Source organism: Dipteris shenzhenensis, chromosome 20 (assembly GCF_047967505.1).
Source record: "Dipteris shenzhenensis isolate YYH24624 ecotype China chromosome 20, Dip_SZ_1.0, whole genome shotgun sequence".
Classification (NCBI taxonomy): domain Eukaryota; kingdom Viridiplantae; phylum Streptophyta; class Polypodiopsida; order Gleicheniales; family Dipteridaceae; genus Dipteris; species Dipteris shenzhenensis.
The window spans coordinates 29,495,020-29,518,907 of record NC_141615.1 but is presented as its reverse complement, the minus strand read 5'-3'; the positions used below and the strand labels follow the sequence as shown (position 1 = coordinate 29,518,907).

General features: G+C 43.1%; 1 protein-coding gene across 1 annotated transcript in view; it reads left to right on the top strand.

Moving 5' to 3' along the window:
- Positions 1–23,597, top strand: part of LOC147889507 (pre-rRNA-processing ESF1-like protein) — a 66,493-nt gene extending 42,896 nt beyond the window's left edge. Inside the window, exons 4-7 of the mRNA XM_087391508.1 lie at positions 5,462–5,624; positions 21,335–21,463; positions 21,622–22,499; positions 22,647–23,597. Of these exons, the coding sequence (XP_087247634.1) occupies positions 5,462–5,624; positions 21,335–21,463; positions 21,622–22,499; positions 22,647–22,824 (1,348 nt within the window). The 3' untranslated portion in view covers positions 22,825–23,597. The remainder of the gene's footprint in view (positions 1–5,461; positions 5,625–21,334; positions 21,464–21,621; positions 22,500–22,646) is intronic.
- The last annotated feature ends 291 nt before the right edge of the window (positions 23,598–23,888 follow it).

Sequence of the window (23,888 nt, the reverse complement as noted above, 5' to 3'; positions counted from 1 at the left end):
ATAAATAGCTACAATGCAAGCTTCATTCACTTCAATCACTTAGCATAACTTAGAAATAAACTTCAACAACAGCAAAGGTAAGGGTAGAATGCCCCTGCTCAATGAAAATAGTACACAGTGCACCCACTGGCCCCAAATTCCTTGGTGCCCCTTACGGTATTTATTTAATGCTTCTGAATGGAAATGCTTCACAAGGGGTCAACCCTGCATTTTTCCTCCCTGTAAATCCTCTACCTGTCTTCAAGGCATCTAATCCAAGTGCACCACTAGAATTCCCAGTGGCAAGGCTGTTGGAATATGGAAGCAAGAACTAGAACTAGAAACTGGAAATGAAATAACAAGACTGAAAGACTAGAAATACCTTGAGAAGAGTGTAGACAAGACACAAGCTAGACTGATCAATTGCAATGATGTGACCCATGAATATATGGGCCAAAGTACAAGACATAAAGCAAGAGTGGTTATGGGATAATTGTAGAAGTGCCACATGGCACACACTCAAGACATAAAGACTAGACTTAGACTTAGACATATGTAGACTAGGAAATAGTACACCTAGTGTGCACTTATCTCCAACACCCTCCTTAAGTGGACACTAGGAGTAAGACAGAAAGACAAGACTAGAAGACAGACAAAAAGATTGATAGACTGAGAGACAAGATAGACAACATGACAAACAAAAGATCCTGAGACACCCCTCCTCAAGTGATATCCTCATATGGGTCCACAAGGGTAGGGACAAGATGGATCTAAAAGACAGTCAGATTGATAGACAAATAGACAGACAGACAAGACTAGATAGACAGAAGACTGACTGTAGACAAATAGAAAGACCAAGACACTAGAACCCCTTGACCTACATCATCGGTGGTCAAGGTGGTAGACAAGACATAGAAGTAATCAGAAAGCCCACTTCTCATCATGTGAGGAAGGAACAGCAGGATCGGCTGATGGAGATGTTGCAGCAACATGGGCTGAGGTAGATGCAGGAGCTGATGTAGAGGTTTTGGAGTAGCAGTCCCTCTCCTGGTGATTATCACGGCCACAAATGGTGCATGGATGAGCCTTGAAACAGCCCTTCTCCATATGATTAGTTTTGCCACAATGGGTGCAAGGCTTCTTTACCTTAGAACTTCCTTTCTTTGCTAAAAATGCAGTGTCAGTTACCTTTCGTTGTTGAGTTCTTTCTTTCTCTTGGAGAGCATTGATGATACCCTCAAGAGAAGGATTATTATGATACTTGAAGGTAGTGACAAGAGTAGCATAGGAGTCAGGTAAGCTTTTGAGAAGCACAGCAATAGCAATATCTTCGGAGATGGGAGACTTGACTGACGCAAGCTGAACTATAAGACTGCGAAGAGAATTGACATGAGAGGCTATAGTAGCTCCTTCTTGCATATGTAGATCAAAGAATGAGATCATAAGTGCAATCTTAGAGTTTTTAGATCGGGCTCCAAAAAGGGTATCCAAAGTGATCCATGCTTGAGGAGCAGACTGTATGTCAGAGATGTGATGAATGTAATCATCTCCAAGGCCGAGCAATATGATAGCATAGGCTTTGTCGTTCTTGGCAGTAACAACTTGCTCAGATGGACCTTCGAGAGCAGCACGGTGAACAATGTCCCAAAGACCACCTTTCATAAGATGGCACTTGATTTTGATCTGCCAATTATGAAAGTTGGACCCATTGAATTTGTCGATCGATATGAGAGAATGAGAGGAAGATGCCATGTGGGAGGTCTTACCTCTTGCTAGGATGCAAGGGCAGTGTCTATTCCCTTACAATATTGCAGAAATAAATGAGAGGAAGAGATCCAAGAAGCCGGTTCTCTCACCACTTTGTCAAGGCCATAGCATATGACAGCCCATAGGCATACTCAGCCATGGAGTTCTGATCTGACCCAACTGAGAGGCATTCATGCATCCAAATCACTCGCAAACTGAGCTCAAGGCAGCCTCAAGGCTATCACATGCATCCACATTGTCCTTAGGCCTACCACAGGATCACCCTTGCCTCTGGGTGCTTGCTAGAACCTGTAGGAGTTCTGAAAGGACTGTAAACATCACGCATGCATTGTAAAAAGCTGCAAAGCAAGAAAGAACTAGATCTGCGACATGCACTCTTTTCCATCGTGAAGCAAGTAACTACTAACTCGAAATTGAAGCCGAATCCCACTATCTTATTAATTGTTTAAGGAAAAAGAGAATGAGTACATTGTGGACATGAGACACAACACAGGGTCCATTAGGACCCGATCCTCCCTGCAAATGTCAAGGATAAGTCTCGCGAATGGATAAGAAACTGGCATATTACCTGAATGTCAATAGTCGTAATCGTAGTCGAACGCCAAGAGATAATATCTGGAAAACTTGCCAATGTGACCCTAAGAGGATTTGCGTGTGTCCTTGAGTGGGATGATTCCAACATTTTCAGATCGTTGAGTAGACTTTGGACAGCACAGGAAGACGACTATCATTAGAGGAAGTCCGAAGTAGAGCAGGTAATATTCTCACTCTCCACTTAGCCAGCGTTATGTGCCTCTTCAATCTCGGGAAAATGGGAGTTTGATCACTATAGTAAGTCGAGCTCTTAGGCTTGTGAGAGTGGAGCATAGGGTCATCGCGAGGCTCTCCAAAGCTTCACATGCCAATAAGCCCAAACTTGCAAATCAAGTGGACCATCTCTTGAAATCGAATAGGTTTGAAACGTTTATATAGTCTTTTTATTGTGAAAAGCACCTATATGCTTTTAGTGCTTTAGTCAAAAGCTTAGCTTTTACATCAAGCGAAATCAAGGGCATCAGATGAAACCATATCAAGGGCTTAGATTCATGATACGTGGCTCAAGGGGGTGTGAACCCAGACATCTCCCTAGGTTGCTTGCTGTAACAAGGAAAAACAGAACCTGGAACCAATTCTCGTTGTTTGTGGCAGAGGGGTGAGCTCCTTCCTTGCACCTATCCTCTGTCTAGGCTCCTCGCAGGGTACAGGTGTCTTCCAACAATCAGGATAAGAGAGAAATGAAGGTAGAGAATGGAGGGTGAACAAGAAAGAGCTGTAGAGGAAATATGGTTCACAGATTTGCCCCGAAATGATTGTCTCAAGATTTGTGCCTGAGTCCTCCTACTAAGAGAGCATGCCAAAAGCAGCAGGGAAAGTTCCTCTTGTAGCCTGCATTGGTCAAGAACAGCACTAGAAGCCACCACGTAGCTAAAAACACGTGCAGAAAGGTCCAGCACAACTAAAGACAACCCTGGGCACCTACTGGAGGCAGCCGTACACGTCCGTACAGTCCATACTAAAATTTTCAGAAAGTTGAAAATTGATTTCTAGCACTTTGTAGAAGTGAGTACTAGCCTTGGAACAGCTGAAATAGGCTTAAAACGGCTGAAACAGCTCAAAACCTGCACAAGAACAACTGAAAACGTCTAGCACCTCTGGGAGATTGAGGGCGGGGAAGGGCATGCATACACAGCATGACAAATGGCACCTCCTCCTTGCCATTTGCCCCTTCGTTAAAGTCCTAACCCCCATACCAAGGACAATGTTGGTTGTCTTCGGGCCCAACGTTTAGACCCCTCTTTTAAAGCCTTTGCCTTGCCCCTAGGACCTAGTGGTGCACCTAGACTTTGCCCTTAGGAACTTCTAGGAAGTGTGCACTTCCTCTAGCTAGTCCCTCACGGCCAAACCATTACAACCATGGTTAACCGCGGGTTAAGCGTACGTTGAGTTACGAAGATACTTTACATCACTTTTCACGTCTCTGAGAGCTGGCTATGGAGCTAGTTGTAATAACCTTATGGGTGGAAGACCTTGAGGCACTCCATGAAGCTATTGCGGAAATTGAAGGTCCCCTTGGCTGGTAGGCCCCAGATAAATGGATGGCTGAGATGAGTGTGATGGTGACTGCTGTTGAAGGATAGTCCTCGGACTTGTGCTTGAGGTGGAAGGCCCTTGTGCGGATGATGAACTGCCATAGTGCTCGATTTGGATTTGGAGCCGACCCCCCCCCTTACTTTGCCATAAGGTGTAAATGCACACATGTGAAGATAGGAGGCAGCCTGATGCGCACTGGAGGGAGTGAGAGGTTGATGGAATATGGTACTACAAGGAAAAGTCAAAATACAAATTTAGATGATATCGCAATTGTGCTCGTCCTTTGCCTGGTGCATCCCCATTACTGTATCTGCTGCAGACTAGGGACAAAATACAAATTTGAAGATATCCCGATCATGCTCCCTCCTTCGCTTGCTGCATCACCATTACTGTATTTGCTGCATACTTCAAGCAGACGTCAAGCTTCGTGGCGGATGCTCAAGTCCAAGGTAGGGTCAAAATACAAATTTAGAGGATATCCTGACGATGTTCCCCCTTTGCCTACTGCATCCCCATCACTATCTGTTGCAGACTTTAAGTTCTGTGGCGGATGCTCAAGTCTCATTGTAATTGCTAGGATTCACTTGAACATGCTTCAGATCTGAAGGAACCATCATGCTCTTATACTAGTGTAACATGCGGTCCCCATTACTGTATCTGCTGTAGACTAGGGATTAAATACAAACTTGAGGATATCCCGACCATGCTCCCCCCTTCGTCTGCTACATCCCATTACTGTATCTGCTGCAGACTTTAAGCAACAAGCTTCCTGGCAGATGCTCAAGTCTGGGTAGGGACAAAATACAAATTTAGAGGGTATCCCGACCATGCTCTCCCCTTCACCTTCGCCTTCTCCATCTCCATTACTATATCTGGTGCAGACTTCAATCTCCGTGGTGGATGCTCAAGTATCGTTGTAACTGCTGCCTTTGTCTCTGATACCATCTTAGAGGTGGACTACTGAAGAAGTGACTGAGGGAGCAGGTAAACTCTCTCACTAATGACCTATTCATTCCTCTGGCGAATTTTGTTTTTTGTATGCTTTCTAGGTAACATAGGCCTACATGAGGTTGAGGTAGCGTGGATTTTAAGAGATGAACAGTGGACTTTAATCACCATCTTAAAATTTAAAATCTGTCTATGTTTGGTGCAACTCTACCTTCAAAAGGATTATAACATATCGTTGGAAACTGGAGTAGAGCCTTTGTGATTATGTAAATACAAGGGATATTGCTTAATGACATCTCTTTTCAAGCATATGAATAATATTGTTGGGAACTGAGTAGGGCCCTCGTGATTGCGTAGATACAAGGGATATGGCTGACTGCCATCTCTCTCTTAGAGCACAGAAACAAACAATTCAGTGAACTGAAAGCTGGAAAATCATGCGTGTACAACTACCCTACCCTTTTGAAGCTGCATCTTTTTCTTTACAAAATTAAAATAGGGTCCTCTTGATTGTGGATATCATGGATTGCTCTGATTAACATGTCCATCAAGCTATTAAACATGGATTCTGAGCTTTACATTGTCTGCTTTGACACTTACACACTGATTCTAGATTAAAAGTAAATTTTCATGGCAGATACTATTATGCAGTGATTGAGTGTGATTCCAGTACGACGGCGGATTTTCTTTACAAGTCCTGTGATGGAATGGAATTTGAGCGTACAGCGAACACATTGGACTTACGTTTTATTCCTGAAGATATGAAATTTCAACAGAATCCCTGGGATGTGGCGATGGAGGTCAGGCCTTAGGGTATATGGCATTTATGAAGCTTCTATTTTTTGTCTAATTTAGAGGGTCACAGATGTACCCACTTGGGAGTTCAATAAGATCTGATTTGGCAAATGATAGTACTGGGATATTGTTTCCATTATATATTCATATGCTTTCTTTGCTCTGTTAGTATTTGGCAACTTAACTGATATATTTTTAAAAGAGTCCCTTAACCTTGTTTCACTTCTAATTCTGAAATTTGTACTAATATCAGTATATGGTTTTTCTGAAAGTATCAAACAGCCAAAATACCTTACACATCAAAACAGCCAAAGTTCAAACGTATCAAAGAGCCAAAATACCTTACACATCTCTCCTGCTCAACCTCTTTTGTACTAAGCAGTTCATTTGTGTTGCTTGAAAGTATGAAGGCCTTGACTTTGTTTACTTCGGATGGATACGAGAATATGTTTGTTAAGTAACTGAAGAGTTCATATGCTTGCATCCATTGTATCATAGTGAGGAAAATTGAACTAATGCTTGAAGTGGTGTCCTTGGTGCCTTCTCGTGCGCGCCCCCCCCCCCCCCCCTCCCGCTGGGTTAAAAAACAGGAAAAGAGAGGAACTTCTGATTAAGCTTTGAATGATCTAGAGCTCAGCTGACCATTAGGGATTTGTGCACATCTTATTTAGCGCCGCATCCAAAGAGAGGTGCTCAGTCATTGATACAAAAGCAGGTGCAGCAGGGCTCAGTCAGAGGCTGCATACTGCAGCAGTCTTTGCGCAGGGTAGAGGGGCAGGTACGGGCGTTGGGTCTCTTATAGCCCAGAACTAAGGTCTGCCAGCAGGCCTACAGGTCAGCTGGAACAGACGTGGGTTAAGTAGGTCAGCTGGAACAGACACGGGTCAAGTCCAGGACCTCGGCCTGTTCTAGGGTTCTGTTTGCTGAACTCAGGCCCTTCTCAGCCTTATATAAGGGCCTATGAGCTGAGTCTGTAGGCATCCCACTAAAGCCCTCTTGTGAGCGTGTAGGAGCTTTAGCTCAGCATATGAGCAATACATATGTATGTGTATAGGGGGGCTTATACATGGCTCACATGAGCCCTAACTCTGCATACATACCACGAAGGAGGGCTTGTACATGGCTCTTTGCAGTTTTTAAATAAAATCATGGATACCAAGAACTTGACAAGGCTTGTACTGAGCAAACTACCTTGTACCAAGGCTTTGTCATGGCATTGACTATATGAAAAGGAGCAGCACAATTATGTTTGAGGAGCTTGGGCCCATGATCCTTGAGGAAGGGTCCTAACGAAGATGTATGATCACCTAAACATTGACAAGGTTCTCAATGCCAAGGGAAAGGGAAACGGGAAAGGAAAGCCATCTCTAGGATCTTCCGAGTCAAAGAAGAAGAAGGCCAAGTGCTTGTCTGCAACAAGTCATGGCATTATGCCAAGGAGTCCAGTAAGAAAGTAGCCAACAAGGAGGACTGAAATAAGAAGCCCAAGGAGGAGGGAAAAAGGAGCAATAATGTTGTTGTTGACGAATTGTTTCTCATCATCAAGGAGATACCCTTGATGGACAATGTTATATCGAAACCAGATTATGTCTGGTGTGTTGACCGTGTGCCAATAGTCCTAAAGAATACACGATCATGCATCTACTACCTCGCAAGGTCCTGATACCATGTTCAAACAAGCGAGCTTGCTTGCTGCAACCGACTCCCTGGGGCCTGCAGCAGAAGACTTGCCCGCAATCATACAACTTAACATGAGACAACAACTCACTCTGTGTGCATGCATGTAAAGAAAATACTTCAGATCTGGACGATGGAACACTCAGATGTACAGGCAAAAGAATGTGTATGTAGATGTAGGAATCCACCTCACCCTTTGTGCACCAGAATAGGCTCTTCTACCATTGTGTAGATCTGCCACCTTTGTGTGCTCCCAGAAGGCTTTCAATTCAGCAGACTGAACTGCCCCCATGGGCTGGTCTGCCCCCAATCTGGCTGACCTGTGCGGCAGACTTGCAGACCGACTGGCCTCAGCTGCTGCCGACTGAGTGTGTTCACCTGCTAGCCTGCCATGTGGCAAGCCGACACCCCAATCTGCTGCTGCAGGCTGACCTGGCTGTTGCAGGGTGCTGGGTGTATAAATGGCCTCCAGCCTGGCTCATATGCTGCTCCTATATTATCCTTCCCCAGCCCTTAAGCCTCTTCCATGGGCACATGCAATCTCTAGTCCATGACTCCATAGGTTTTGCTCCTCTAAGTCCGGATCCATACTCAAACCATCATGTAACATAGGCTCTTTCCATGCAGCACGAACAGCCTTTGGTACTGCAAATTGTGAACATGCGAGCTTCTTTGTGCAATCCCGATACCTTCAACATGTTCATCCACAAAGTCACCACCTCGTCCACCCTGCAAATGTGAGGCCATAACATGTATTAGCATTATTAGGCCCTGGGATAAAAAGGTTCAAGGGTGGAGGTGATGCATTAATACTTGGTGTGTTTGCATTCATGCTTGGATGTGGAATATCTAGGGTGGCATTCCGTGGCCTTCCTCCCGGATATCTCGGCTCATCTCCATGAGAGTCGGGGGTTGAATCTGTTGGCTGCAGCCAAGAGGCAGCTCTTGGTTGTAGGACATTCTATGGGCTATCCATAGGTGCCACTTATTCCTTGGTATGTGCCTTAGTTATAGTTAGTTAGGACTATTGGTACAATTAGTGTATGTACCACCTAGGTTAGTTAGGACACTTAGTCCAATTAGCCTTAGGGTTTTGTTATGTTGGCTCCCTCTTGAGCCTCCACTCTCAGTTTTGCAGCAATCTGTTACAGCATCTCGTTTTTCTCCTTTTCACCTCCATTTTTGAGCTTCCATTGCTTGCCCTAGCCAAGAGTGGTATTAGAGCAGGTCGGGAATCCATTCCCTCAGCCATTGACAGCTTTCACAAGCTGTTTGGCAGCCTCTTGAGCCCTCATTCCTGCTGTTCTTGCTGGTTTCTGCACACCCGTGTGTGTTTGAGGCCTCTCCAAGCACTTCTATCGTCGCGAAAACCCCCATTTTGACAGTAAAAGAACGTATTTTGGAGCATCCACCGTAAAGGGAGCTGCATTTCGAGGCGCTTTTCAGTTTCATCGAGCTGTTTTCCTCCTGTACGGATACACACGTGTGGACAGCGGCTTCTGTACGGATTCCGTATAGCTGTATGGTGCTGTACGGACCTGTGCGCCTACATTGAATGCCCCTCGAAGGCTGTATGGAACTATTTTCACTGCATTAAATGCTGGATTCCACACAACTGTACACAATTGTCAGGGAGCTGTATGAACCTGCTGCATCGACATTTAATGCTTACAGGTTTGCCTAGGGATGCGTGTCAGCCATTTGGAGCCTTTTCTTAGCACATTTTCTCATTTCGAGGTTCGTGCGTGGCATTTGGAGATACTTGGAGCTTGTTGAAGTGATCCGGAGTCCACTCCTTGAGCCCATTCGTCCTCTTTTGGCTTCCCTTAGCCTCGGGCTGCGAGTACCCCTCCATTGGATTTCTCTCCTCTCATTTCTAAGTGCTCTCCTTCTCGTAGGAGCACTTTCTCTTGCTGTAATTCTCATTTTCAGCCCTCTATTGGCATTTCACATTGCCATTTGCTCTCATTTTTCACCTCTCTTTCAAGGGTGAATCTCTCTGCTTGCATTTAGAGCTTTTTCATTGTTGTCCTTTCAGGCTATATCATTGGATAAGCCGTTGTTGCATTGGTTCTTTCCAATTTCTGCTTTATTTGCATTTTGGAAAGGCCTCGTGTTACCTTGGAAGGCCTCGTGTTGCCTTTTGGGGATTTTTCTTGCAACAGGTGCACTTTGGGACAATAGAGTCATTTGTAGGAATAAGCTTTGAAGCTCGAGCATAATTTTGCCATTTGATTTTGAGAGGTTTCCTTCCTCTCATTTACGTTGTCATATTGATGCTTTTGCCTTGCATTTTTGGCACAATGGTTGGCAATAAGGATGATTTGTTTAGGATGCTTGGGGCTGATGACAAGCTCGATGGCACCAATTATTCCACGTGGTCATACATGATGGGACATGTTTTGGTTGTCAAGAATTTATATCATATTGTTTCAGGTTCTGAGGCTAGGCCTACACGTACTGCAACTTCTGGTGTTGGTGCTACGTCTACCGCCTCTGGTGCTACTTCGGGTGATGGGTCTTCAGGTGATGGTTCTAATGCTACTTCTAGAGCACCTGCACTATTATTATGGCTACTTTGCCTCCTATATAGGAGTAGATTCAGTGGGATGGTTGTGATGGCAAAGCACATGCCTTGATTGCTCTTTTAGTGAAACGGGTTATTATCCCTCACATCCGGTCTTGCAAGACAACTAAGCAAGCGTGGGATCATCTTGCATCTTTGTATCAGGTGCGGAATGAGGCGAGGGTTGCCTATCCCCGCAAGACTTGAAGCTTGAAGAGGGTGGTAACATGGATGCCTATCTCACTAATGTGAAGGATTTGAAAGAGCAATTGGCCAACATTGATGAGATTATGCCTGATTCTCAGCTTGTTTCTAATACCCTTGATGGGTTGCTTGATTCTTATCAAGGCTTTGCTACTACATTGCGGTTGGTTGCAGGTGGCAATGCCAACCATTTCTCATTTGACCAGCTGGTTGCTCTTCTTCTTTAGGAGGTAGTGAGTCCTTATGAACTAGAACCAATACCTTGTTGCGATGTTCCAAAATCTCTTTTAAGAAGCTTCCTAGCATTTTGGCTGGCTGTTCTAGCAGATTTTTTAGATCTCTGCTTACCCCATAGCCTTCTGAGAGAGAAGAAGAAGAAGAAGAAGAATATATTATCGTCCTCTGAAGACCAAAAATCGGCCTATGGAACCTGAGCAATACAAAATCCTCGTACACAAAGACTCCTCCCTTGGAGGGGAGGGTATTAAGAGAAACTACCTTTATGTCTTAGGTGAGTTCCTGTGCTTGAAAAGCTTATAGACAAACGTTCCTAAAGCTGGGGGTGACCCGCTATGTAGCATATCAGCCAGTCTGTTATGTCCCTCGAGAAGAGAGCTAAATGCTTTCCGGATGTGAGTATAGTAAGGGCATATCATTACCATGTGTTCTTCAGTTTCTGCCATTCCTTGGTCACATAGTTGGCATATTCTGCTCTCTTTTGGCATATCTTTCCATCCTCCTATTTCAATCTGCAGCTGGTGTGATTGGGTGCGAAGTGAGGCCAAAGCTCTTCGCTTATGTATTGCCATAGGTGTGCAAATGTACTTCTGCGTGGCTGTTTCTCTTCCTGTATAAGTAGCCCAATATTCGGGGTTGATAAATGTACGGTAGTACTCAAACTTATCTCTGTTTTCAGCTGTTTGCCATTTCCTGTGTAGTGCATTCAGCAGGTCATGATGAAAGGCATCCTCATCTACCTCCTCTGGAGAGTAGTCCAAGTACCTCTCTACCTCCCATTTTTGGAACCATTTTTTTAAATCTAGTGCCCATCCAGATGCCAAAATCTTACCCTTATTTGTCTTTTGGGACTTTTGACTTTCTACCCATGCCCTCTTTGGCAGCCTTTCATTACTCATGCGCTTGACCTTTGTGATGTATCTGAGTACTCTCTTCGAGGCATGCAACTCTATGGGTATGCATCCTGTCTCTAGGAGTAGGAGAGAGTAGGGTGTGGTAGCCTTGATGCCAAGGTGTCTTCTAATGAAAGATTTCTGCATTTTTTCTACATCATTCCATTTTGATGATGGTATACTCCCCCCCCACACCTCTACCCCATAGAGCACTGTTTGTACCACATATGCCCCAAAAATCATGTTTCGTACTTGCCACCTTCTTGTGTTGGTATTGCTGCAGTCATTTTCAAATTGATAGTACTTTTCCCATCCTGCATCAATTCTCCGTTGCACACAACTGCTCCATTTGTTATTGGCTGGAATTTCAATGCCTAAGTATTTGAATGAGTGCACTGTATCAAGATTCAACAAGTTGACCCATATATGAGATTGAAGGGGGATTACTTGGCTGTATAGTCTTGACTATCATGAGTTTAGTTTTGGAAACATTCACAGCCAGCCCACTTTCCGAACAGAACATGCTGAGGATATCCATCATTTGTTGCATCTTACCCTCACTATTAGTGAAAACAACCATATCATCCGCATAAAGAAGCAAGTGAATCTCAAAATCTGCTAGGTAGAGGCTGGACAACCCTCTTTTACCTGCTTCTGTGTGCATCACTTCCTCAAGTCTATCAATGCATAAACCAAACAGGGTGGGTGAGAGTGGGCATCCTTGTTTGATTCCCATATTGCTGTAAAATTCTTGTGACATCCCATCCTTACATTTTAATTGACATTTTACTTTCTCATAAAGTCTAAAGACAGCAAACCTTATTTCCTGAGGCACTTCTATGCATTCCATTCTCTCCCATAGCACATCCCTAGGCACCGTATCGAATGCCTTCTTAAAATCAATGAAGCAACAAAAGAGTGCCTTCCCCTTAAGGCAGCTGTCCTCCATCAACACTCGGAGAGTAACTAGATGATCCACAGTGGAGTGTTTGGGCCTGAAACCCGCTTGTCCCATTGCCCTCTTCCTTTCTTTCTCTGCCCAAGCACTCAGCTTTGCCTCTACTATTGTACTATATAGCTTAGCTAGAGTAGAGCATATCATAATGGTTCTGTAGTTTGACACTTGATTGCGGTCACCTCCCTTGTAAATTGGCTTGATCCAGTTCTCTTGCCAATCGGTTGGGAAACCATACACGAATGCTTAGTTTAGTGCCATTACTATGTGCCTTTGCGTGTGTTCATTGGACCACTTAATGAGTTCTGCTGTGAGGTGTATAGTGTCTGCTGCCTTCCCATTTGCCATTCTCTTTAGGCCATCTTGCACATCTTCCAATGAGAAAATACCTTGAGTATTACCACTGAGGGCTTGATCCAGTTCTCTTGCCAATCGGTTGGGAAACCATACACGAATGCTTGGTTTAGTGCCATTACTATGTGCCTTTGCGTGTGTTCATTGGACCACTTAATGAGTTCTGTTGTGAGGTGTACAGTGTCTGCTGCCTTCCCATTTGCCATTCTCTTTAGGCCATCTTGCACATCTTCCAATGAAAAAATACCTTGAGTATTACCATTGAGAGAGAGAGAGAGAGAGAGAGAGAGAGAGAGAGAGGTTTCTTTTATCCATACCGCAGTTGAAGCACCTAAAGGAGAATCTTGTTCGTTCCCTGTGTATAATGGAATCAATCGTTCTTATTGTCTTAAAATAAGAGCACTTGGCCTTGCTTATTCACAAGGACCTCGCTCTATGTCAAAAATCTGGTTACCATTACTAGCACTCAAGTTATCGTGTTTGGAGAGATTACTCGAAGCATGAGTAGTACACACACTCACACAAAATAAATAATTTATTTATTATATTTTTCCTCCCAGTCTCTTATTAATTATTATTTTTAAATCTAAATTACAAAAATAAAAATTAAACTAATTAAAAGATAATGATAATAATTGTTTTCTTGTGCTAGCCTTCATCATGGTTGAGTCTGCCCTTCACCTCCGGAGTGCCGATAGGAACTCAGTATGAAGACTTTGTATAAATGGATGCTCAAGTATGTGTGGGTGTGTGGATTTGTATGTGTGAGAGCATATTTTTATACTATGGTCTACACCCACTGTTGGGTGCTGATGACGTCAGTGGGGATGTCATAGTAGCTAGTCCCTGCTATGCATGATGGAGTTTATGGTTTTTAACCTTGTGAGTGACTATCATGAGATTGAAACTGCACTATGTCGTGTTTTTAGAGGATGAGTTTGGGAATGTTCTTGGATTCATCTAGGTATATGCTTCTGCCGTATTAGCGGACATGCAAATTTTACCTTGTGAAGTTTTCGTCTAAGTTGCGGCCTGCTGGTATTGTGATAATTCTTTCTATCTTAAATGGTGCGTTGCCCTATCAGCTAGAGTTAGATTTAGATGCTCGTTGGGGAGAGACTAAAATGAAAATGTTTAGACTTCACAAGCAGTTGTAGCTTGAATGAAGAGATTTTGGACTACCTTTTGATTAGCCTTCTCCTTTAGTGCTAGCCTTCATCATGGCTGAGTCTGCCCTTCACCTCCGGAGTGCCGACAGAAACTCAGTACGAAGACTTTGTATAAATGGATGCTCAAGTATGTGTGGGTGTGTGGATTTGTATGTGTGAGAGCATATTTTTATACTATGGTCTACACCCACTGTTGGGCGCTGATGACGTCAGTGGGGATGTCATAGTAGCTAGTCCCTGCTATGCATGATGGAGTTTATGGTTTTCAACCTTGTGAGTGACTATCATGAGATTGAAACTGCACTATGTTGTGTTTTTAGAGGATGAGTTTGGGAATGTTCCTGGATTCATCTAGGTATATAATAATTGTTTTCTTGTGTTTGTGTTATAGGAAACAAATGTCATACCCACAGCCAAAATTCCAAAGATGTAATGACTACAACGAAGGACAAAGCAAGATCCTTCATTACTACTCATGTATTATAGCGCTTTCTGAGAAGTAACATGATTAAATCAGAGATAAGCACACTTCTTGATTGTGCAAAGTAATCACTCTATTACCCCCCCCCCCCCCCAACACACACACACACACACACACACACACACACACACACACACACACACACACACGAGTGAAGAACAAAGAAAAGAAGGGAGTTTGAAGTGCCCTTAGGAAAGATTGTGAGTAAATGAGAAAAATAAACAATAAGATAGGTTAGTAAGCAAAGCTTTGTTTATGTTGTCATGAGCACCCAAAGCATAAGCTACCATCTGGGTTTCGAAAGGTTCGTGAATCTCTTGGGTAAACCCAATGCTTACTAAACTTTAAAAATCCCAACCAAACAAACACAAACTTCAATATAAAAAAGCAAGAAACAAATCAACAAATAAGAATAAGAAATGCGAATGAGAGAAAGCGAGCCACACACACACACACACACACACACACACACACATAGAGTATTTTAAATTTCCACCACAACACAACCTACCAAAAAAAGTAAGAGGGGGAGAAAAAGTAAAAAAGATACAGTAAAACAACTACTTTAACATTTAATGCTAACACAAGGGGAAAAAATAAACCAATTACATAAAGGGGGGAGCTTTAAACCCATTTGTTTTCAGTTCTTAGGTTTGTTCTATCTTTGGAGGTAATCTACAAACACACACACACACACACACACACACACACACTCTCTCTCTCTCTCTCTCTCTCTCTCTCTCTCTCTCTCATTATGTGTGTGTGTATAATGTTTAAATTAAATAACAAACAAGTAATGAATTAAAAAATAATGACAATTAATGGTTTCCTTGTGTTTGCGTTGGTGTTTCGTTTGTTTTCTTATATGTACATACGTTGGCTTATCTTTGTTTTGTTTTGTTGTTATTGCTTTTTTCGGGGGAGGGGGGGAGGGGCGGGCGGATATTTAACTTATTGAATCCTCTCTCTCTCTCACTCAAACACACACACACACTTTTTTTTTGTTAAAATCCAGTGCAGTGTATTTATATTGTCATAACTTTACAAGAGGGAAAGTCTCCAAGATGGAGAGTATTCCACAGATCAGAAACATAAAAAGAAAAGCTCAATGCAAGATGCATGTATATCACCCTCATGGCAGGCATCATATAAAGATTGCCGCAATGAGGCTCTAAAAGATTCATTTGACTTTTGAAACTGACGGCCCAAGTATGCCATATTATGCTCTTCCCAGATTGTCCAAAGAGCCCAATATCTCATCCATGAGAAAAAGAGTGAGTATTGAGAGAAAGGCATCCTAAATCTGCCAAATAACCAAAAGTGTTTCCCAAATATGTGACTCGGGAAACGGAGGCGAAGATGATCCGAAATTTTCCTCAGGAGGTTCCGAGTAGACTGGCAATGCCAAAGCAAATGAGGGACAGTCTCTGAAGGAGCGTGACACCGTAAGCAAGTGGGTGAAGCAATGTGACGTTTGGCAAGTGTTATTCCCACTGACAGTGTGCCGGTCATGCATCTCCAAAGAAAAAGTCTTTGTTTTAAAGGCATTTTACACCTCCATATTAGTCGGAGATTTTTCCGCCACCATGAAAGGGGCCGCTTGATATGCCACAGAGTATTAGCATATTGATGAATCCAAGGGGCAGTCTGAAGAAGCTTGTAGACTTTGATGGAGGTCAAAACAGGCAGAGGAATAGGACGATAGCATGTAGCAGAGGGGTACAATTGCCATTTCATAAGCCTGTCTGTGTCAGCCACAGGGGGAATAGGTAGAAAAGGGTGCAAGAGATCAGCAATTTTCTTCCATATCAATCTGTGATGCATTCCCAATGCATAAGTGGCAGTGGCTTGAGGAAAAGATAAGACATGACCATGATCATCTACCATGTCATTGATGTATCTGATTCCCAATTTCATGAGATTGTATGCCCTAACCGGTTCCTGTAAAGCAAGTGGAGTGGCAAAGATGGCACTCCAATGAATACTTTCTTTCCTCATTGAGTTTGTCCCCGAATGATTATCAGGAGCCCATTTGACTTTAGAAAGCACTTGTTTCCAGTCCAGTATCAGAGCAGTAGAGAAAGGGCATCTAGGAATCTTCCCTACAAATCTCCCAATGACAACCTCCCAATGATCAGTAGTCCAATGGCCATAAGCATTTGTCCTCATATTGACACACATGGATGCTATCATACAAGTCCATGGTTGTTTTTGACGGAAAAAAGTATGGAGCATAGTCGCCTTCCTTGCAAGTACATGATATCTGATATTTAGAACATTAAGTCCTCCATGCATCCTAGGGGAGCACACCATTTCCATTTTCAGCAGCCTCAATGCTTTCACAGCAGTTTTTGTCTTCCATAACAGCTCCATAGCTTGAGACATAAAAGCTGAGATATCTCTAGAGGACCAATGTAGTAAAGGCAAGAAGAACTGAACATAAGACATTACAATAGACTGGACTATTCTGAGCCTGACATGAAGTGGTGGCCATAAGCATGTGGACTTCCTGAGGAGAGTTCTGTGGCATAAAAAAGGAATCATCAGCATATGCCTGTGCCAAAAAAGATGCAGCCCCAGGGATTTTAAGACCAGTCATCTGTCCTGTGCTTGTAAGATGATCAAGATACATCAGGAGGGGATGAGTCGCAATGGCATAGAAAAGAGCACTAAGGGGGCAGCCCTGTCTGACTGACCTACCCAATGTCCATGACCGAGATAGATGGCTTCCGAGAATGCACTGGGAAGTAGAGCCAGAATAAAGCCAATAAATTGCATTTGCTATCTTGGGACCAAAGCCCAACTTTGTCATGGTTTGGGAGATAAAATCCCATTGTACAGTATCAAATGCCTTAGTGATATCTACCTGCAATATGAGCACATCTTGATTCGAATACTTAGCATATTCAATTGCAGTCAATGCATTGGAGATATTATCATGGATTTGTCTTCGCAGCACAAACCCATACTGATGAGGATGAAGGCCCACATTCAGAGTCCCATGAAGCCTATACACAATCATTTTGGCAATGAGTTTGTAAACTACAGGCATCAGAGTAATAGGCCTCCAATCTGACATATGATCACAAAGATTTTTTTTTGGCACAAGTTTGATTATGCCATGCTTCCAGAGGTGCGGCAATTGATTTTCTTGCTAGGCAACATTGATCATTTGTAAGAGAACATCTTTCAAATCATCCCAGAAAGAAATATGAAATTCCACCGTAAGACCATCCTAGCCAGGGGACTTGTATTTGCCGAGATGGGACAATGCATTATCAAGTTCCGTGTCAGTAAAAGGTCTCTCAAATAATAGAGCATCATCCATTTTCACTATCCCAAAAACATATTGAAGAAATTCAGTCCTCGCATCAGTCATTTGATTTGATAGGGAGCCAGGGGTAGAGAACAGTGTCTGGAAGTAATTTTGGCATTCATCTTGGAGATCAGAGAAAGAGTGCATCCAAGATCCATCTAGTTTCCTGACCCTTAGACACGAGTTTTTCTTTGGAGTGGCGTGCGGGCCATGGAAAAAGGCTTTTGATGAGCAGCCCTTATCCATGAGGGGCTTCATTCTTGCTCTAATCTACCATTTGTGCAATTTCCACTGATCATTATCAGTCAGTTTGATCCGGGCTTGTGAAAGGGAATCATTTTTTGATTCAGAAAGGGGCGTTAAATGTGAAAATTCAGTCAACTGTTGTGCTGTCCTTTTTGCCCATTTGACCTCATTCCTCCATGTATAGTGACAAGATACTGTCCTATCTTGTCAGACCATGCTCTGGGTGCTTGCTTCAAGCCATACAAGGCTGTCCCAAGCATAATTCGTGTCCTCCTGAGCATGCAAAAGCAAGGGATGAATTGCAAATCTGATCATTTGCTGGAAATATTGATGTCGAAGATAAGCCTGATTAACATGCAGTAATCTGCTGGAGAGAGTCGGCAAATCATCCAGTGGCATACCAAATTGCAGATTTAACCATAATGGGGCATGATCTGACAATCCCAATGAGAAATCTATGAGGAGATGAAGGCTAAAATCTGCATATTGTTGTGGATAGAACAGATACCATCTGTCAAGCCTTGCCCAGTATGTGGTAAATGCATTATGATGGAAAGTATATCCGGGCACTGACCCTTGTAGAAGCAGCCATAAATCTTCAGCCTGCACAGAGAGAAGCATGCTATCCCATTTCTGTCTTTCCGATGAAAGCATATGAGATCTTGAAGTGGTGTTATCTCTCAGCAGAGGAGAATTGTTAAAATCTCCACAGATAAAGGCATTTGATCTCCATGGATATTTGCTTAAAGATTCCCATAGAGAAGCCCTCATGGCAGAGGTTTGGGAGGCATAAACTGATGCAAGCTCAAGAATGTCACCATTGACATTACATTGTATGACTATCCATCGGCCACTGCTGTCATTGAATGCTAACTGAGGCTCCAGCTCATGTCTGACCATTATGCATACACCTGAATAGGTAGTGGTACCAGCATAATAAATATCATAGCCGCCAAAGTGATCATGATGACCAGCCTTAGAGTGTTGATTATGCTCTTGCAAACAAACAATATCTGGCTGCATTTTATGTACATAATTCCAGAAAAGCCTCCACTTTGAGACATTGCAGAGGCTCTGTACATTGTATGTAAAGCACTTAAGTGTTTGATACATAAAAGAGATATATACAGGAAAATGTAAATATGAAACAAGATATTTGAGAGACAAAGCCTCTGCCTGCATGGGTTGCAGGCTTTCATGATCCATAAAAGATATGGCATTCTCCCCTTCTTCAGAATCACATATGGGGATACCCTTCTTCAAAACCCCCACCCAATTTTGAAGGACAGGAGCTGAAGTAGAAGCTTGTCTTGGTAAAGGAGAGGAAGCATCCCATTGCCGAGATTGAAAGGGGCGTTGCTTCAATACAACCACCTTCTTAGGTTGTTGAAACCCATCCCGATCTGTCCCCACAGATTCCTTCATCTTCTCTTTTTCTTTTTCTTTCCCTTTTCCAACAAGTGATTGCACCTGATTAACTGGTTTAGCATTCTTTGCTCCATTTCGATTTGCGGCCTTGGCTTGCAAATTCTCATTCTTTTCCCTTGTCAGAGGTGGCAAGGCATTAGGAGGGGGTTGATGCAGAACCATTGGGCATTCAGAGGCTAGATGCCCAAACTTGTGGCAGGCAAAGCAAGCGCCTGCAAATACACCCCATTTCAAGTCAAAAAAATTTTCCCCCAATTGCACACCCTCAACTTCCACTGCAATAGGAGGGGTAGGTATGTCAGTGTCCCAGAGGATGCAAAATCTGTTACGATTTCCCATGGGGCGTGGAGGGCAAATGACCTGTCCCAATGAAGCGGCCAGGCCAGGCAATTCTTCATGCATATAGTCCGGGAAGTTAACAACCTCAACCCATACAGGACAATGATGACGTATAAGACTTTGGTAGTCCTTGTTTGGGGACCAAGGCATGGCATGTACCATCTGCTTCCCATAAAAGAGGGGAGAAAGCTCAAGGAGCCTCTGCTTGCACAAAGCATCTGATAAATGCACCTCATAAAAGCCTCTGGAGGCAAAATATACACCCTCTACAAAACATCCTCCAAGGATAGACTTGATCCATTGCGCAACATCACTGGCGGTTGGGATTCTTCTTGGAAAGAAAATAATTACCGCGGTTTGAGATATCTTCTTGAGGGGATTCACAAGGGAGGGCAATTTCAATTTGTATGTGACCTCCGGAACTGGTTTGCCCCATTCCTGTTGTGACTGCTGAAAGTCATCCTTGAGTGTATCAAACACATATTGAGCTTCCATAGTAAGCTCATCATCCTGAGATGCAGGCTGAGAAGGACGACGCTTGGCATTTGCAGATCTTTCTTTTCTAGCATATGTATAGACATTGGAACCTGAAGCCATGATTGAGATATGGCAAAGCAAGGAAGAAATAGAGTGAAAGACAAAGCAGACAGAGTAACTGTACGGAAAGGCACCGGGGGAAGGTGCAAAAACAGTATGGCAGAGGCTGTACGGAGAAGCTGTACGGAAGGCCTGCGCGGGATAGGCTGTACGGAACAGCAGGAAGAAACTGTACGGATGAAGAGGTGCTGTACGGAAAAACTGTACGGATGGTCGTACACGATGTGAACTGTACGGAGCAGCGGGAAAGCTGTACGGGATTCTGTACGGAGGAATGTACAACGGTATTCTGTACGGACAAGGAGTGCTGACAAAGAAGTACGAAATTGTACGGAAAGAGGCGGGGTGGTATGGAAAGGCTGAGTACACTGACGATGTCACATCGTACCGAAGGGCTGACGGCAAAATTAGAGACGTACGGAAGAACGACGAGTTGTACGGTCCTTCACACCGGGAGAGTCCGTACGGCGATCGTACGGACGTACGGACGGAGGGGAAGATATCCTTGGAGGGTATCGCCTGCACTCACCGTCGCTCACCATTCTCTCTCACACTCACACACTCTCTCTGCTTTCCACACACACACACACACACACACACATACACACACACGTACGTATTTGTCTACGATATTCTGCTTGGTTTCGGGGGGGGGGGGTTGTGGTGGATATTTAACTTATTGAATCCTCTCTCACACACTTTTTTTTTTTGGTGAAGCCATTGGCTATGGAGATATTTTGGAAAAGCAACTCTCTCTCTCTCTCACACACACACACACACACACACACACAGCCTCACACACACATTTTTTTATGATATTCTGCTTTGTTTCTTCCTTTTTGGCTATTGAAGTTTTTGGTGTTTGGGTTGGGATTTCAAAGTTGAGTAAGCATTAGGTTTACCCAAGAGATTCCGGAATCTTTCGAAACCTAGATGGCAGCTTAAGCCTTGGTACTTATGAGGACATAAGCGTAGCTTTGCTTACTACTATTTTCCTTGTTTACTCCTCCTGCTCTTTTCTTATGTTGAGCTTTGATGTATTTGCTTGTGCTCTGATCTTTTATCTTGTGGGGCCTGGTAAAGCTACCTGATTCCTTTTTTTGTGAGCTAGCTTTTAGATTTGTTTTTGTACTTCATATCACTTCATATTGTTTGACTTGAGAATGCAGTTTTACATGTTGAGTATAAACTGGTTCTGTGATTGTGTCTTTTTGCCTTTTCTAGAAGTACTGAACAGCAGGTCAATGTGGTAGGTGCCCTCCAACTACCAAGCTCCTCTATTTGAGACACGAGCCTTGCAGCACAGTAATGTGAAGCTTACATGGGATGATGACGAACCTGCTCGAGTGAGAACCTTGCACCAAAAGTTCAATGCTGAGCAGGTAATTACCATCTTGAGATTTGTACTACATTCAGTGTGCGATCTGCAATTTGTTCTTGGTTACTTCAACCTACACATATTGGTATGTTATGGGAACACTCCGTTGGTTGACCTCTGTGCTTTTTTTCTGCTGTCTCAACACGGTCATTGATATTGCAGCTGAATGAGATGGACTTTAGAGCTTATTTAGCGTCTGATGCCTCTGATGTTGAGGAAGATGAAGATTATGACGGGAAAGAGAGTTATGATAATGGTCAGTCTGATTTGGTAGGAGTCAAAGGGAGATTTGAAGAGCTGAATGAAGAGGAGAGAGGCAGTGACAAGGGACAAAAGAAAATGAGAGATAAATACCGTGCCCTTCTACTTGAATCTGATGATCTTATAGAAAGCAAGGCTCCTAGAAATGTGGACAAAGACATGGAGATCACATTCCATAGTGGACTAGAGGAACTAAGCAAACGCCTTATGGATAAAAGCAAGCCGCATGATCCGGAGACAGTTTGGGAGGCATACTTGAGGAAAAGGAAAGAGAAAAGAAAAGAACAGAAGAAAAGTGGACATGCTGAAGATGATGATGGACATGAAAATGCTGAGGAGGAGCTGTCTGCTGATCCATTTTTTACTCATGATATTGAAGTTTTTGATGATCCTTTTTTCAAGTCAGGAGAGGAAACTCCTTCGGATGCAAATTTGGAAACAGAAGTGACTGGTCCTAAAAGAGGCAGCGATAAGCCTGCAAAACCAACACCAAGATCAAAGAAAGGAGAGCGAGCACAAATGAGGTTGGAACTAGATAAAAAGAAAATTGAAGAAGAAAGGAATAGAGCAGAGCTTGAGTTGCTTCTTGCAGATGAAAACCCTATGGAAAAAGGTATGAAGGGCTACAACCTGAAGAAAAGGCGGCTCAAGGGTAAAAGGAAGGAGGTGGACATGCTTTCGGAAAAGCTTCCCACTGTGAACTATGACGATCCCCGGTTTGCATCTCTCTTCACGTCTCATCGCTTTGCAATAGATCCCACTGAACCTGAGTTCAAAAGGTGAGATTAGTACACCGTTTTTTCTGGACATTTTTTTTGAAATTTGGTACACTGTCTGAGTTATCGTAATGCCTAAACATTGAAATGAAATACATATTACCTAACTCCCTTAGCTTTGTTTGTGACTGAATTTGTCATGTTGCACAGGTCAGCAGCACAGTTACGATCTCTGTTACAAAGGCAGCAGAAGCAGCATCCACTAGCTGATCATGGCAACGCAGCAGATTCCAGCATAGCAAATGCTGAAAAATCAAATAATAAAACAAAACATGATCTTTCATTGATGGTTCGCTCACTGAAGCGGAAAGTGGGAACTAATGGTTGACGTTATGGTTGATTCTCTGCTTCGTGTTTTGCAGTGGCATTTCCCAGACAAGCAAGCATCACTTGCGTTTACTGTGATTGCGACTTTCTTTGGCAAAGCTTTGCATGCTAGCTATGTGCTGTTATTGTGTGCGGTATACTGAAGGTTTTCTGCAGGCAGGCAAGACTCATATGTCTGTATCCTTGATTCAGGAATAGAGATAGGCCTGTTTAATCTTATCTTTACAAGGGGACTTTCAAGGTCCTACTACCTCAGTTCATGGCTCCATCATACACAGAGGGGCCTTTCTCCAAGAAGCATGACCCCTGCACAATCAGGTAAAAAGAGCCTTCTGTCCTCAGATGGTTTATTGCTGACAACAGAGTCTTGATTTTGGTGGCAAATGTGCCACAAAACTTGGAACATGCAAGTTGTGAAAATGTTTACCTCTTAAAGTAGGTAAAAGAGTTTACCATCCCGGCTGGTTTACTGGTTTCCTTACTGGTGGATGTAATAACAATGGGGGTCAAAGCTTATGTTGGTCTAAACTCTTACGCAGAAGTGTCATACTCGAAGAGCCTTGGTGGAAGAGATGTTCTTGAATACCACATCTTGATTTACCCCTATTGCATAGATGCGTGTTCCTTGCATCATTTTGGTGCTATCCTTTTGAGTGCATCCCCCTTTGTGCAAGCTAATTTTGTTAGGTTTGGTTTGGGGTGTTAGCTAACTATACATTCACGAGACTTTTCTAGCTCCATTCTTCTTTTTCTCTTTTTTCTTAGTTGCCAACATTCCATTGAGCACATTGATAGACTATCTGCATTACTATTTGGTACATCTAATGATTTAAATGTCTTTGACATATACGTCTTGGAAGAATTTGAAATGGATTCACTTGAACCATCGTTGGTTTTGGAAACTTGCCTTCTTGTTTCTGCTTCAATCACTCCTAATTTATTCTCAATTGATTCTTCAATCAGCGTTGTAACATTGTATATCTTTGTTATATTTTTGCAATTGTAACGATGCATTTTCTCTTGAATCTCACCATGCAATCCTTTGACAAAATTTTGATAATCTGG